This window comes from Molossus molossus, unplaced genomic scaffold, assembly GCF_014108415.1.
Source record: "Molossus molossus isolate mMolMol1 unplaced genomic scaffold, mMolMol1.p scaffold_m16_p_17, whole genome shotgun sequence".
Lineage (NCBI taxonomy): Eukaryota > Metazoa > Chordata > Mammalia > Chiroptera > Molossidae > Molossus > Molossus molossus.
The window spans coordinates 53393515-53410184 of NW_023425352.1; the positions used below are offsets into that span (position 1 = coordinate 53393515).

The window sequence follows — 16670 nt, forward strand, 5'->3', positions numbered from 1 at the left end:
CAATTATAATCTCGTAAGTCTGCCTTCCTAAGTGAGAAGCACTGCATTTCATTCTCCATATCAAGGTGGGCAAATACTTGAATGTTTTATTGCATTTTACTCCTGCTATTTTATAAAGATAAGTGGATATTAGAAAAATGCAAATGACACCAATGATAAGAAATGTAGAGTTCATAAATTTAATACAATTAAAACAAGGGGGGAGCTCATCAGTCTTGCCAAAAGCTGCAAGTTTTTAGCATCAAGTGAATAGTTACTGGCTGAAACAGAAAAACATTAAATGGCATGTATGAAACATGAATTATCATTAGGGATTTTATATTTGAGGATCTCTAAAAATGGAAATTCCCCTTATGTAAATTTACTGCTCAAGTTGCACATATTCAACTTCTTTATGTATTTTCAGGTTTACATATATACAACATTAGAGAACTGAATTCTCATGCTACTCTGGATTCTTTCAGTGACCAAAAAAAGTGATTTGTTAAACTGATTTTGCTATAAGATATTACTGACTTAGTGAGTCATACCTCCAAGGAATATGCAATTGATTAGTTGATTCTTCCCGAGTCATCACATGTTTACTGATCACCTGTGTGCAAGACATATGTTGGACTCTGAGTGACACAAAAACAGAAAAGCCAGGGGCCCAACTTGCCAGAGACTCTGAAATCAGACCCTGACATCAGTATCCGCAAATAAGCCCTAACATGGATATAGTACTTTGTCATAAAGTAGAGACACCAAGGATCAGAGGAAAGATGTGGCTGTCCCAAAGCAGAGCCAAGGCTCTGAACCTAGGTCTCCTAACATCAAGTTCAATGGCTTCTTTTGGATCAGTGTTTCTTTTAAATTATAGGACTTTAAAAAGAGGATACTCACAGATGGAGGCACTGTGTCACCTGAATAGGAAAGGCAATTTTTAGGCTGGAAGCCTTGGCTGAGATTTTTTTAACTGTTAAGATAGCCACTCATTACTCTCACTTGCACAAAAGATCTTAGCACTTATATCTTCACATTACCAGTATATGGAGCTTACATACTGATGCAGGATGGATACATTCCTGCAAGATCAATTTCTACTAACCCTGACCTCTACCCTCTTTTGTGATCCTGCCTTTTTCAGCCACTTCATGATTTTCCTTCTGATCTCCTTCTCTTTAGGTTTTGTAGAACCATTTCTGGCTCTTTCTTCTTTCTTCTTCCTCTTTAAAATTGACCATTTACTTTTCTTTCTGACCCTGTGTAATATATTCTTTCTCTTTTTGGAGAATTCAGCCTGAAAGGGAAAAACATGTTTAACTAACTGCTTTGAGATAATAAAATGGAAAGTTTCATTTTCCATACTTAAGAATGATTTATTATATGATTTATTCAGGCATAGATAAAGAATTGAAAGTAAGTATAATGCAAACAAATATAAATTTGGGATGGTCTTCATAATTATTATAAAAGCACTGGTAAGGACTTCCCTAATTTTCCAGTTAAGATTACTGCTATATACTATCACAGTTTGAGAAAGGTTAAATCAGATAGGTGTTTTTAAAACAAATGAAGCCCTGGCCAGTTTGGCTCAGTGGTTGGAGCGTTGGCCTGCGGTCCAGAGAGACCTGGGTTCAGTTCCCGCTAAGGGCGCGTACCTCGGTTGCAGTTTGTCTTTGGCCCTGGTTGGTTGTGCGGGTGGCAGCCACTCTATATGTCCCTTTCACGTCGACGTTTCTCTCTCTCTCTCCCTCCCACTCTATCTGAACAAAAAAAATGGAAAAATGTTCTCGGGTGAGGATAAAAATAAATAAATAAAAAATAAAACAAATGCAATATTGGGGGGCTTGTTAACTTTTGTGGCTTTTGAATTAAAACTCTAATGTCAACATACATGGAATTAGTCCTTAATATAAACAGCAGACAATCCACGGGTGTTACCTTGTATGGATAAATACTGAAGAAACTTCTGCTTGACTCTTTCATCTGTAAGCACTTACAGGCCTCTCTCAACCTAAGCAACATACTTTTTTGATAAGATAAGCATATATTCAGAAATCTCTCACAAATAATTCTAGAGGAACTTTAAAATCTTTTTAGTAAACAGGATATATACATGTCATAGTTTGCTCACCTTTCCATCAAAGCGTTTTATTATATATTGATCCAGGCCCAAGTCTGTAAAAGAGGGAAAAAAAAATTTAGTCACTGACTATAACTCAAATAAAACATGAAATGACAGCTCTCAGTTTTGTTTCCAATCATTGAATTAAATGTACTAGATGGCTTAGCTACAACACTATTCCAAGGTCACAAGAACAAAAGTTTTGTCCCACTTTCAGACTCAAAGTGCAAGTGCTAAAAGATATCAATGTTTTACTTTACATACAGAGAAGTGAGGCTCTGAGAGGATGAAGAGGGTAAAAAGTTCATACACAAACCTATTCAACAGCAGAGCCAAACTAGAATCCTAGACTCTTGTTGGGGTGGTGCTCTTTTCACTACATCACCCGAGGATTTTTTCCATTGATTTTAAGAGAGAGAGAGAGAGAGAGAGAGGGAGAGAGAGAGAGAGAGAGAGAGAGAGAGAGAAACATCGAAGTGAGGGAGACATTAATTGGTTGCCTCCTGCACACATTCCAACCAGGGCCAGGAACAAAACTTCAGTGCGTGGGCCGACACTCTAACATTTGATCCATTTACATTGAAAGTAATTGCTGATAGATATGTGGTTATTCCCATTTTATTTTCATATTTTTGATCTTCTATTTATCTTTTTTCTTCTTAAAGAAGACCCTTTTGACATTTTTTGTAATACTGGTTTGGTGGTAATGAACTCTTTTAGTTTTTTTCTTGTCTGGGAGGCTCTTTCTCTGTTCTTTGATTCTAATGACAACTTTGCTGGGTAGAGTAATCTTAGTTGCAGGCCCTTGGTTCTCATCACTTTGAATATTTTGTGCCAATCCTACTGGCCTGTAAATATTTGTTGAGAAATCAGCTGACTGTCTTATGGGAGCTCCCTTGTAGGTAATTGCTTTTCTCTTGATACTTTTAAAATCCTCTCTTTGTCTTTAACCTTTAACATTTTAATTATGATGTGTTGTGGTGTGGGCCTCTTTGAATTCATATTGTTGGGGCTCTCTGAGCTTCGTGGGTTTCTATGTCTCTTTCCTTTGCTAGATCAGGAAAGTTCTCTGCAATTATTTCTTCAAATAAGTTTTCAATTCCTTGTTCTCTTCTCTTTCTGGTACCAATACGATGTGAACGTTAGAATGCTTGATGTTGTCCCAGAGGCCCCTTAAACTATCCTCCTTGTTTTTGGGTTATATTTTCTTTTTGCTGTTCTGATTGGGTGTTTTCTGCTTCCTTATATTCCAAATCACTGATTTGATCCTCTGCTTCATCTAATCTATTTTGTTTAAACTTTTTTACTTTCTCTTTTAAAAATTTTTTAAAAATATGTTTTGATTTTAGAGACGGGGGTGGGGGTGGAGGGGAGAGAGAAAGAAAGAGAGAGAAAGAGGCTCATTGTTCCACCCATTTGTGCATTCATTGGTTGATTCTTGTATGTGCCCTAACCAGGGATCAAAGCTACAACTTTGGTCATTGTATTCTTCATTTCTGACTAGTTCTTTTTTATGTTTTCTATCTCTATTTTTATGTTTCTTCTCTTTGATGTTCTTGCTGAGATCACTGAGCATTCTTATAACCAGTATTTTGAACTATGCATCTGCTTATCTCTATTTTATTTATTTTTCTTGAGTTTTGTTCTGTTATTTCATTTGGGACATGTTTCTTTGTCTCCCCATTTTGGCTGCCTCCCTGTGTTTGTTTCTGTGTATTAGGGAGAGCTGCTATATCTCCTGGTCTTGGTAGAGTGGCCTTATGTAATAGGTTTCCTATGGGACCAGTGGCATAATCTCCCTGGTTACTTGAGACAGGTGCTTCAGGTGTGTCTCTTGTGTGAGTTGTGTGTACCCTCCTGTTGCAGTTGAGCCTTGACTGCTGAGCATATCAATTGGAAGGACTGACCCTCAGGCTGATTGGTTGTCAGGTCTAGCCATGACTACAATGGAGGAGCAGTGTGCAGGGGCTGACCTGATGGGGCAGAATTTGCTTTAGCAGGGCTCTCATGCCTGCTATATCTAGCCTGTGGGTGTGTCATTTGTGAAGATGCCCATCTAGTCCTTGCCCTGAAGTCATACATTTTAGTTCCTCCCCATATATTCCTGGCACCTTTCCAACCATTGCCCCAGCATTGGAGCTGAGAGGAATTAAGGTTGTCAGTGAGTAAGTCTGTGTATGAGCACTTCAAAAGGAATGCCTGGGACTTCAGAAGTCCTTAATTTCACTCAGCCACAACATCTACTGGTTTTCACAGCCAGAAGTTATGGAGACATCTCTTTCTGGCACTTGATCTTTGGGTGAGGAGCCTGGTGTGGGGCTGGGACCCCTTGCTCCTCAGGGAGGTACTCTGCAACCAAGATATCGCTCCTGATTTTTACCCACCACATGTGGGTGTGGGATCAGCCCATTCTGTGTTTCCGTCCCTCCTACCTGTCTTGATGTGGTGTCTACTGTATATCCTTAGTCATAGGAATTCTGTTCGATTTCAGGTGGTTCTCAATGATGGTTATTTTGTATTTCAGTTGTAATTTTTTTTTTTATCCTCACCTGAGGATATTTTCCATTTTTTTGTACAGATAGAGTGGGAGGGAGAGAGAGGAAGGAGAGAGAGAGAGAAACATCGACGTGAAGGGACACATCGAGTGGCTGCCACCCGCACGACCAACCAGGGCCGGGGACAAACTGCAACCGAAGTACGTGCCCTTAGCGGGAACCGAACCCGGGTCTCTCCGGACCGCAGGCCGACGCTCTAACCGCTGAGCCAAACTGGCCAGGGCTTCAGTTGTAATTTTGATGTAGTCGTGAGATGAGGTGAGCACAGTGTTTGCTTAATCTGCCGTCTTGACCAGAACCATATCTTTAATTTCTTTGTATAGCTTTGAGTTAGTCTAATATCCTTTCATTTCAGCCTAAAGGACTCTATTTGGTATTTCCTGTAGGGAAGGTCTATTATTAACAATCTTCCTCAGCTTTTGATCATCTGGAAATGTTCTCCTTCTGGGACTCCCATTACGCATATGTTGTTACACTTGATGGTGTTCCACAAGTATCTTAGGCTCTGGTCATTTTTATTCATACTTTTTGTTTTTTAGTCCTCATACTCAATAATATCAATTGATATATCTTCAAGTTCACTGAGTCTTTGATCTGCCTGCTCAAAACTGATGCTGAACTCTTCTAGGGAATTTTTTATTTCAACTACTAAACTTTTTAGAGGAAGAATTTCTATTTAGTTCCTTTATAGAATTTCTATTTCTTTATGGATATTCTCTTTTTAGTAATACACTGTCTCCTTGTTTCCTATAGTTCTTTGTCTATGGTTTTCTCTTGCTGTTTGAGCATATCTAAGATGATTGATTTAAAATCTTTGTAAAGTAAGTGCAATACTTAGGTAGGCTGTCTCATGAATGGTTTCTGTTAATTTTTCTTTCCTGGTAATGAGTCATACATTCCCGATTATTGGAACGCCATGTAATTTTAAATTTAAAATTGGACATTTTGAATATTGCAATGTTGTAATTAAAGAAATAAAATTCTCCTGCTTCCCAGAGTTTGGTGTTGTAACCTGTTGAGGACTACAGTCATCACTTTGTTTAGTGATTTTTCCAAATTATTTTTGTAAAGATTGTATTCCTTGTTGTGTGTCATCACTAAAGTTTCTTTTCTATTATCTAGGCAGTTCGCAAGTGATCCGATAGAGATTTCCCTAAATGTTGCAGCCAAAAAGAATTAAAACACAAAACAAAAAGCCCCCCTAACTCTCCTACTATATGCTGACTGGCTCTGAGCTGGAGCTCTCCTTTGATGTTTAGCTAGATCTTCAACTCTGACTTAACTTTCATCTCCTTGCATGGAGCCCAAAGATCAGGAAGAGGTACAGGCTCACTCAGGTCTTTTCCAAGCATGTATCTGGCACTGAGAATGCACACTGCATTCTGGATTCCCCTGTATATTCAGTAGCCCTTCAAAGCTCTATCCCCTGAAACGTCTTCCTCCTCAGTATCCTCCTTTCTAGGCTTTTCAGTCTGTCTGCTGCTTGTCCCATCCACCCTCTTTTAACCTGGGAGCTACGGGTAGTATATGTCTTAAATTTTTTCAGTAGATGACACCTGGGAAGCCACTCTAGCTTGAGGTGAGTGAAAGAAAAGGGCAAGCCTTTGTGCTGGTCCCTCAGAGAGCTACTAGACAAGTAAAAATGCACAACCACAATTTTTTTTAGAACAAAGTCTGTATTACCCCACTGAACACCTCATTAACTATAAGCCACATTAGGAATGTACGCTGCCATGGCAGCTGAACTGGGAAATAGGGCATCATAGCAGGTAAGCAAAAGGCCACAACACTTTCTTACCAAATTTAGCAGCTTCTTTTCTTCATTAAGCACTCCCAGTTACTGTAAGTATTTTATTAGATTCCAGGGGTCCAAAAAAAGTTGCTTCTGTCCATTTTTGGCAGCTTAATGGTTGCTTAAGTGGAGGATTAATTCTTAGAGCTCTCTATTCTGTCATTTTCCCTACCATATCTCCCATATACATTTGTAAATTGTTACATTTAACTTAAAATATTGCCCTGGCTGGTTTTGCTCAGTGGTTAGAGCGTTAGCCCATGGACCAATGATTCATGGGTTCGATTCCAGCCAAGGGCATTTACCTAGGTTGCAGTTCATTCCCAGCCCTGGTCGGGGGCTTTGTGGGAGGCAACCAGTCAATGTGTCCTTCTCATGTCGACGTTTCTCGTTCTCTCTCCTTCTCTCTTCCTCCCACTTTATCTGAAGATAAATGGAAAAATGTACTTGGATGAGGATTGGGAAAAAAAAAATTAAGCCATTTATTTTCTTTCATCATACTTTGTTTGTTCAGGCTGTTTCCTCTATATGAGATATCCTTTCCACTATTCTTTGAGCATATTTAAAATGGATGACTTTATCTTTGTGAACTTAGTGCTACGCCTATATAGGCTTTTAGCCAAACTTAGATGCATTCTCTAGAAACCATTCTCCCAGCTTTCAGATTTATCTAAGTACCCCTTCTTCATACTGCCACAGCACCATCATTCTTTAACAAATCCTCACATTCCTGAAATTACCTATTACTGTCTCTGCCTCCTTCACTAAAGAGTAACTTGATGCCCTGGCCGGTTTGGTTCAGCAGTTAGCGTCAGCCTGTGGACCAAAGAGTCACAGGTTCCATTCCAGTCAAGGGCATGTATCTGGGTTGTGGTTAGGACTCCAGCCCTGGTCGGGATCATGTGGGAGGCAACCAGTCGATGTGTTTCTCTCATATCGATATTTCTCTTTCTCTCTCTCTCCCCACCTCCCACTCTATCTGAAGGTAAATGGAAAAATATCCTCGGGTGAGGATTGCAAAATAAATAAACAAACAAACAAACAAAGAGTAACTTGATGGCAGTCACATATGTAATGTACTGCCTTCAGGAACACTCTCATTGCAAGCAATGAATCTCAGCCGAGTGTACACTCTCCTTAAGCCTTTAACCTGGTTGAGGACTAACATATTAGATGGTAGGCTCCTCTTTTGTACTCTAAAAACCTGACATAATGCCTGACATATAGCAGCTACACAGTGAATGTAATTATTGGGTGGACCTATAAAGTTTAGGCAATACATAGAAAGAAATAAAGTAGTATACAACAAAAGAAATATCACAATCTTATTTTTCACCTTAGCAACTTACGTTCTGGTTGTTTTTCATTGGGTGTTATAGATCGCACAAAATCTTGTGGAGTCATAAATACTTCAGATTCACCATGCTCACTGATTACTTTCAAGGTCGCAAAATACCGGAAGATTTTGTCTGGTGTAGAATATGCTCTAATCCTATTCTCATACTCCATTACCTAAAATTAGAAATCCCGAGTGTTATTATTAAGCAGTTCTCATTTTCACAGTTTGTATTTTATTTTCTGGGGAAATTTGATTATATCACTTTTTTCTATAACTAGGTTTTTTTTATATTAGAGATAAACTTGAATTTCAAAAACTTTTGAACTTTCTTCCAATATACCTTTCACATTCCATTTGAGGCAATGCTTGTGTAACTATTGTTTATAAATTTTTTTAAAGGACTTTCTTACTTTTTAAAAAATCACTGAAAGCAAAATTGAAAAAATGCCATGCAAGAATTCAAAACATCTCAGTAACAGGGTATAATGCCATGTTTATAGTAGCCTAAGGGTTCTTAAATACCAAGTCTTTAAAAAAGAATTGATTTTACAGTTTTTATTTCTATGCGATTTCCTGAATCTTAAAACAAAACAGACTTGGGACTTCCTGGGTTTGAATAGCCAATAGTCTTACAAATACAAAGTACATAAAATTATGGCATTAAAAAAATAAAATTACATACCATGGAAACTCAATTATTAACAGGTCTCAAACAATAAGACTTCTACTTTTTCTATAAAATTAAGCAAATTGTCAGAGATCCTCTATTTACAGCACATTTAGAAAAAAGTAGAGTTGGAAAGAGCACAAGCAAATATCTGAATAGGAACCAAATCAAATAAGGCATACATTTAACTAAAAGAGTAGAATGTTAATATGAAAGCCCATTTCCTTACCTGGGATCCAAGACCCCATTCTGTGCATGGAACATACAAAATACTGTATCTTCTGCATAGTATTCATTTACAAATTCAGGTATGAAGAGAAATCTTTTCCATCAAAATACTAAATACACAGTACTTTGGTGAAGAGATTTCTCTCATACCTGAATTTTATATGTTGAGACAGTCAATAATAAATACTATCTTATAAATAACTGATTAGAAAATGTGTCAAAACAATCTAAAATCTCGTCAGTTCAATGTCTATAAAGCAATACATTATATTAAGAAAAACACTGTTGCCCTGGCCAGTTTAGCTCCGCGGTTAGAGCATCGGCCCATGGACCAGAGAGTCCCAGGTTCGGTTCCCCCTAAGGGCATGTACTTCAGTTGCAATTTGTCCCCGGCCCTGACTGGGGTCATGTGGGTGGCAGCCAGTCGATATGTCTCTCTCACATCGATGTTTCTCTCTCTTTCTCTCTTCCCCATCTTTCCCTCCAGCTCTATCTGAAGATAAATGCAAAAATGTCCTCGGGTGATAATTAAAAAGAAAAACACTGTTAATGTTTTTAATTTGCCATATTAATACAGATAGTACTGTAACGGTCAGTTCTGGCTAGCTGGTCACCCTTTGAGGTCACTGACAGCAGCCATTTAACTCCTTTGCAGATGTGCTTTCAGCAACTGAGAAAGGATTGCTAATTTGTAACTATACATGACAAGAATCTTTCTAATGCTAATTTTCATTAAAATCTGAATACTGATTTCAGAGATGTTATCAAAAGATTTGGCAGGTGACAAACACACTAAGAGCTTTACAACCCCTTAGCAGCCTTGAGACTTAGCCAAAAGTCTTAAATCAAAGGCATTTATATTATACTACAACAATCTGCTGGGTCAACTGGCTACAGAATAAATGACTTTCTTTAGGCCTTCTATGTGCTTGTTCTGAATAACAAAAATTAATCAGTTTGCAACATTTAGGGTATAAGCCATAGCTACTGCTAAAGATGACTTTGTGAACTAGTAATAGTTGATTCAATCATATACAAAAGAAAAGTAGAAAGATAACTTAAAAGTCAATGATTTTCAGACAAAAATCAGATTCCTTGGTTTATACAAGAGTCACTAATTTATGTGGCTTAATATTATTAATTAGTTTTAGTTTGAAACAATAGGTCATGGAAAGTAATACACTTTTTGCATTCCCACATTGGTAGAGTTTCATGTAGACACACTATATGGTATATATTTTGCTTTTTTAACACTTAGCAATGTATCTTGGAGATCATTCCAAATCAGTTGATATTGAGCTGCCTCCTTTTATTTAAAAAATTTTCTTTTTTTCTTTATTGACTTTTAGAGAGAGAGGAAAGGAGAGGTAGAAAGAGATAGAAACATTGATGAGAGAGAACATCGACTGGCCGCCTCCTGCATGACCCACCCTGGGGATTGGGCCCACAACCTGGGCACGTGCCCTGACCAGGAATCGAACCAGCGACTTCCTAGTGCATGGGTTGATGCTCAACCACTGAGCCACACCTGCCAGGCTGAGCTGCCTCCTTTTAAGTGTCATGTTAAAAGGAACACTAACAAAGTATTACATAAAGAGTTCAGAATACAGCATCTAAGATAACAAAGGCTTGGAAACTAAGATGTATCAAAAAATGTTGAAGGACTTTGTCATGTTTAGCCTGGAGAAAAAAATGTAATAAGGGAATTACAATATTTACATTCAATCACTTATTTAAAACATTCTTGAACATCATGATATTAAGACAGCTGTCTTCAATAAAACTTCTGGACTTTAATCAGATCACAATCCAGGCATTATATTTCCTATATGCACCAAATAGTAGCCAAGTAGTAGTTGCAACCAAATAAGTACATGAGGAAAAGTGTCTCTTTACAAAGTAGTCCAATTAATAAATATAAAAGACAGGATAAAATTAGATCATCACTATTTTGCAACCTCAATAAATGAACAGATCTAGCCATTGAACATCAATAGCTGTTAAGATCACAAAAAGAAAAGCAAGCCGACATAAGATGCTTCCTGATAAAAGAATACAGCACTGCCTGTAGTCTTGCCGCAAAGATCAAATCTGAGTCTGATTAAGCCTCAGAATCCAACTCTACCACTAAGCCAACCTGGCCAGGGCTGTATGACATTCTTTTAGTATTCAAAATCATAGCAACAGAAAGTAAAATAGTGGTTGCCAGGGGCTGGGGAAAAGAGGTAGTAGGGAGTTATTATTTAATAGGTATAGGTTTTCAGTTTTATAATATGAAAACTGTTATGGAGACGGTGTACATTACTATGTATTTAATACCACTGAACTGTACATTTAAAAATGGTTAAGATGCCCGGCTGGTGTGGCTCACTGGTTGAGCGTCGACCCATGCACTAAGAGGTCACCAGTTCGATTCCCAGCCAGGGTACATGCCCAGGTTGTGGGCCCAATCCCCAGTGAAGGGCATGCAGGAGGCGGCCAATCAATGTTCTCTCTCATCGATGTTTCTATCTCTCTCTCCCTCTCCTTTCCTCTCTCTCTAAAAATCAATAAAGGAAAAAAAAATGGTTAAGATGATAAACTTTATGTTATATGTATTTTATCACAATAAAAAAAGAGTTAAAGAAAAAGAAACGAGAGACCCTGGGTGAGTGGGAAAACAAGAGCAGTTAAAAGATATACAGGACAAGTTCTTTTAAATCCAAGTCGAGTTCCAAAAGAAAGAAATGACAGTGAAGCAAAACTGATGCAATGTGTGAGAAATTTTGAGAACTGAGATTTCACAAGAAACAATAAAATTTTTTAAAATTAAAAATAAAACAAAATGATAAAAGACAAAAGAGAGAAGCATGCACAAACTAACAAAAACTGTATCTAAGAACTAAGTAATATGACTATCCTAACTCTTTGTATCTGTGAATTTTAAAAAATTAAAATTAAACAAAGCACACAAAACAACCAGGACATGCAAAGGAATAAATAGTAAATTTGGGACACTGGGTTTACCTCTGAAGTAGAATTGAGAAAAATGAGACCGAAGAATGTATACAGCAATGTATTTTTATATTCACTTCATTTCTTCTTAAAAACAAAACAAAAAAAAACTGAAGCCCTGGCCAGGTGGCTTATTTGGCTACAGTGTCATCCATACACCAGTCAGGGCATATACTTAGGTTGCAGGTTCGATTCTCAGTCAGGGTGCATGCAGAAGGCAATCAATTGATATTTCTCTCTCACATCAATGTTTCTCCCTTCCTCTCTCTCTCTCAAATCAATAAAAACATATCCTCAAATAAGGATTAAACAAACAAATAAATAATAAAAATAAATATAATAACATATCCTAAGGTGAGAATTAAAAAAAAACAAACCCTGAAGCAAATATAGGAGAATGTTAAAACTTGACAAAAAACAAGTGTGGGTAAATGCATGTTCATTTTAGTAGTTTTAATTTTTTCTTGGATATTTGAAGTATTCCATGAAAATCAAGAGAATACAAAGGAAAAAAGGAAAAATTTTAAAAGAAAACTGAGAGTGTCAAAAACAGCATGTAGAAACTGGAGCAGTCTGGTATTACAAGGAAATGGGACAGTAGCTAGAAAAAACTGATCATAAACGGTTTATTATTTAATTAAAGATAGAAGAACCTTTAACATGCCTATGTAGACTATGTAAAAGAAAAACAGACAAAGGGTAACTGAAAAAAACAGCATAAAGATAGAATAAGTGTTGACACAGGTTCTTGGTGAGACAGAATAACATGTGGAATAGACATGCTGGAACAGGAAAAACAGTTCTTCCACTGAGACTTTAGTGAAGGAAATAAGAATTTTTTCAAACATAGACGAGAAAAGTTTATAGCCACGTGAGTTACAAATTACATTAATAATTTTCACTTTTTTCTGACGTATGAGATATGGTCATCTGCTGAGCAGAAAGTGGGAGTAGAAAATGGAAGGTTCAAAAATAAATTTTGCCCTAGCCAGTGTGCTCATTGTTAGAGCATTGGCCCATGCACCAAAGGGTCTTGGGTTCAATTCCATGTCAAGGGCATGAATCTGGTTTGCAGGTTCAATCCCTGGACCTGGTCGGGGTGTGTGTAGGAGGACACCAAGTGATGTGTCTCTGTCACATCGATTTTTCTCTCTCCTTCTCCCCTTCCCTCCCTCCCTTCCACTCTCTCTAAAAATCAAAGGAAAAAATATCTTCGGGTGAGGATTAACAAACAAACAAACAAAATGTTCATTTGGGTAATTTTAGCTCTACTTTGTAAAAGTTTAACTCTAAATGAAACTGCTGGAGCAGGATAAATTTGAACTTTCTTTGAATTCACTCATGGCAAAATATTTAAATAAATGTATCGTAGTGGAAACACTGGGATAGTTGACAATTAACTTGTGATACATAAGTTTTGTTCAAATTCACCTCAATAAGAAATGAACTTAGGAAATGACAAGAGTTATTTAATAACTTCATCCAAATAGACAACCAGAAAAATACAAATTTCTCAAAGAAACTCTTCTTGTAAATATATACTACAAACACACACAACACAGAAATAACTCAAATTATCTTCTTGCATTGATTAACTATATTTTAGCAAGTAAAGGCAATTCCCTGAAGTTTATTGTTAAGAAACAAAATATCTAATATATTCACCCTTTTGACTTTTCATCACTCATGTCTGTTGAATTCAAATGCCCAGTATCATAGGCATTGTTATAATAAAACTGAAACTTTTCTAAGGTAGAGCTATATAACAGCAAGTTGTATTAAAGATATAGAATGCTGACGTCATTTGAAGTTTATGCTGTCCTCAAAATTAGTTGATTTTTCTGGAAATATTTGTATATTTTCCAAGAGATTTTATTCTGCCTTTACAACCTGGCATCATAAATCTGTATTACCACACAGACATAATGAACATATATGAAAGTGTTCAACATCAGAAAGATCCAGAAAGCAAGAATCACCCTTAGGCAGCTGAACTGAAGCTAAAACATGCTAATCCTGATTACCAATCTTAGGTACTTTTCCTAACCCCATTAACTTCACATTCCAAGAGTATGTTTGCCTTAGAACATGATGGAAAATAGCAGAGGTGAATAACTTCAAAGTGAATATGAACCATCTAAAATACATCACGAAAGAGACTCAACCACGTTATTCTAATTCTAGATTAACTATACTTCTGATTAATTTATAAAATGTGCTCCATACTTTTCTGTCTCTGAATCCAGAACGTTTCTTCTTTTTCTCTTCTACATAAGTCTCAGGACAAATATCTTCAGCCTTTTTTTCATGGTTAAAAACTTCCCCTTCATTTTTATTCTTCCCTTTATCACCAGGTTCACTCTTTATGTTGTTTACAGATGGTGGAGATTCTGCAAGAGTTCTAGATATAAAAATAAAAAATCGGTATTAATCATGAAGGTCCATCATAGTAACCATATAAATATTTTCAGAGACAGTTTAGCAGCATCAATAAAAGTTGTAAAAAGTTCTATATGAAGAGATTCCTCAAAAAATTAAAAATAGAACTACCATATGATCCAGAAATCTCATTGAAAGCGGCAATCAAGACTCAATTACAACAGAAGGGTTTATAGTCCACTCTAGGAGTGCACCTTGAGGGCCCAGCTGGGTGACCAGGAAGGCTGTGCCACTGGACCGACCCTACAGGACACCTATTATAACAGGCCACTCTCGGAAGCCTAGGAGACATAGCAACTCTACCTATTACATAATAATAAACACGGAGAGGCAGTAAAAATGAGGAGACAAAGAAACATGTCCCAAATGAAAAAAAAAGAAAGCACCAGGAAAAGAACTAAACAAAACAGAGATAAGCAATCTAACAGATGCAGAGTTCAAAACACTGCTTAAAAGGATGCTCAATTAATTTAGTGAGAATGTCAAGGAACTTAGTGAGGACCTCAAGAGCATAATAAAGGACCAGTCAGAAATGAAGGATGCATTAACTGAAATAAATAATAATTTACAGGGAATCAATAGTAGAGTAGGTCAAGCCAAGAAGCAAACTATCCATTTGGAATATAAAGAAGCAAAAAACACCCAATCAGAACAGCAAAAAGAAAAACAATCCAAAAAAATGAGGATAGTATAAGGAGCCTCTGGAACAACTTCAAGCGTGCCAACATTCACATCATGGGAGTGTCAAAAGGAGAAGAGAGAGGGCAAGAAATTGAAAACCTATTGAAACAATAATGACAAAAAACTTCCCTAATTTGGTGAAGGAAACAGACATACAAGTCCAGGAAGCAGAGAGAGTTCCAAACAAGATGAACCCAAAGAGGTCCACACCAAGACAAATCATCAAAATGCAAAAGGTTAAAGATAAAGAGAGAATATTAAAAGCAACAATCTCCGGTCAAGATGGCGGTGTAGGTAAAGGCGGTATCACGTTCTCCCACAACCGCATCAAAATTACAACTAGCCCTGGCTGGTTTGGCTCAGCGGTTAGAGCGTCGGCCTGCAGTCCCGAGAGACCCGGGTTCGGTTCCCGCTAAGGGCATGTACCTCGGTTGCAGTTTGTCCCCGGCCCTGGTTGGTCGTGGGTGGCAGCCACTCGATGTGTCCCTTTCACATCGATGTTTCTCTCTCTCTTCCTCTCTCCCCCTCCCACTCTACCTGAACAAAAAATAGAAAAATGTCCTCAGGTGAGGATAAAAAAAAAAAAGTTACAACTAAACTACAGAACAACCATCATTCAAAACCGCCTGACATCAAGCTGAATGGAAGTCCTACAACTATGGAATTAAAGCTGCAGCCACATCGAGACTGGTAGGAGGGGTGGAGGCGCGACGGGCTGGTCCCACACCCAAGTGTGGCGGATAAAAATCAGGAGGACACCTCGGCTGGGAAGGTCCTCCCTGAGGACTGAGGGGTCCCTGTTCCACACCAGACGCCCTGCTCAGGGTTCCAGTGCCAGGAAGAGAAGTCCCCATAACTTATGGCTGGAAAAACCAGCAGGAACTGAGGCTCAGGGAGGCTGATGCAGCTGGAGCCCCAGGCAGCTCCTTAGAGGGCCCGTGCACGGACTTATCCAATTCACTCCCTCTAAGCTTGGAGGGGAGGCAGCTCGAGGGGCACCAGAGACATACAGAGAAGAACTGAGCTGTTTGGCACTGGAGTGAGGGCTGGAGAGGGGGCTTTCTCCAGGACAAACGTGCTGTCAGAGGCCTTTGTTCCTTTGGTGAGCCCTTCCCTGGGGCAGCAGACAGCTGCTATATCTGGGACTCCAGCAACCTGGTTCACACTGGTAGCCCCGCGCTGGTAATACCCTGAGGCCCCGCCCCACCCAGCTTACAGGCCCACCCAAGCTGTTGCCAGTTGCTTAACCATAGGATTGGCCTGTCTTGGATCCTGCTTCAGGTTTTCCTAAATTCCTTCTTTTTTCTTTTTTATCCTCACTCGAGGACACTTTTCCATTTTTTTCTTCATTGTTATTTGCCAGTAAACATTCCGAATTGTATACTTTGTTAATCACCTATATATTTCAAAACTATCTATCATTACACACACTAAATATATAATATTTATTTTTTGTAAAGGACAATAGATTGGGGATGAAAAAGATTTTTATTCTTTGCCTCTGTACTGTATTAGACATTTTTTAGATCAAACATATTGCTCTTTTGTAACTGAAATTTATGAATTTTTAAGTTTGAAAATTTTAAAATTAACAATTATGTAGTACCTTCTTTTTTTTTATCCTCACCCGAGGACTTTTTTTTTTTGCTATTTATCTTCAGATAGAATGGAAGGAAAGGGAGGGAGGGAGGGAGGGAGAGAGAGGAAGAGAGGGAGGGAGAGAGAAACACTGATGTGAAAGAGACACATCAATTGGCTGTTACCCACACAACCCCAACCAAAGCCAGGGACAAACTGCAACCGAGGTATGTGCCCTTAGCGGGAACTGAATCTTGGTCTCTCTGGACTAAGGGCCGACGCTCTAACCT

At 38.1% G+C, this 16670-nt stretch overlaps 1 protein-coding gene across 4 annotated transcripts in view; it reads right to left on the reverse strand.

The window, feature by feature from the left end:
- MICU1 (mitochondrial calcium uptake 1) overlaps positions 1 to 16670 on the reverse strand; it is a 247151-nt gene that overhangs the window by 149300 nt on the left and 81181 nt on the right. The window contains exons 3-6 of one of the 4 annotated variants that reach the window (XM_036264791.1): positions 13909 to 14083; positions 7804 to 7966; positions 2117 to 2160; positions 1118 to 1279 (exon numbers count right to left, since the gene is read on the reverse strand). In XM_036264791.1, coding sequence (XP_036120684.1) covers positions 1118 to 1279; positions 2117 to 2160; positions 7804 to 7966; positions 13909 to 14083 — 544 coding nt within the window. Of the gene's footprint in view, positions 1 to 1117; positions 1280 to 1923; positions 2009 to 2116; positions 2161 to 7803; positions 7967 to 13908; positions 14084 to 16670 lie in introns of those variants that run through there. The other 3 variants (XM_036264790.1, XM_036264789.1, XM_036264788.1) reach the window with 3 other exon arrangements.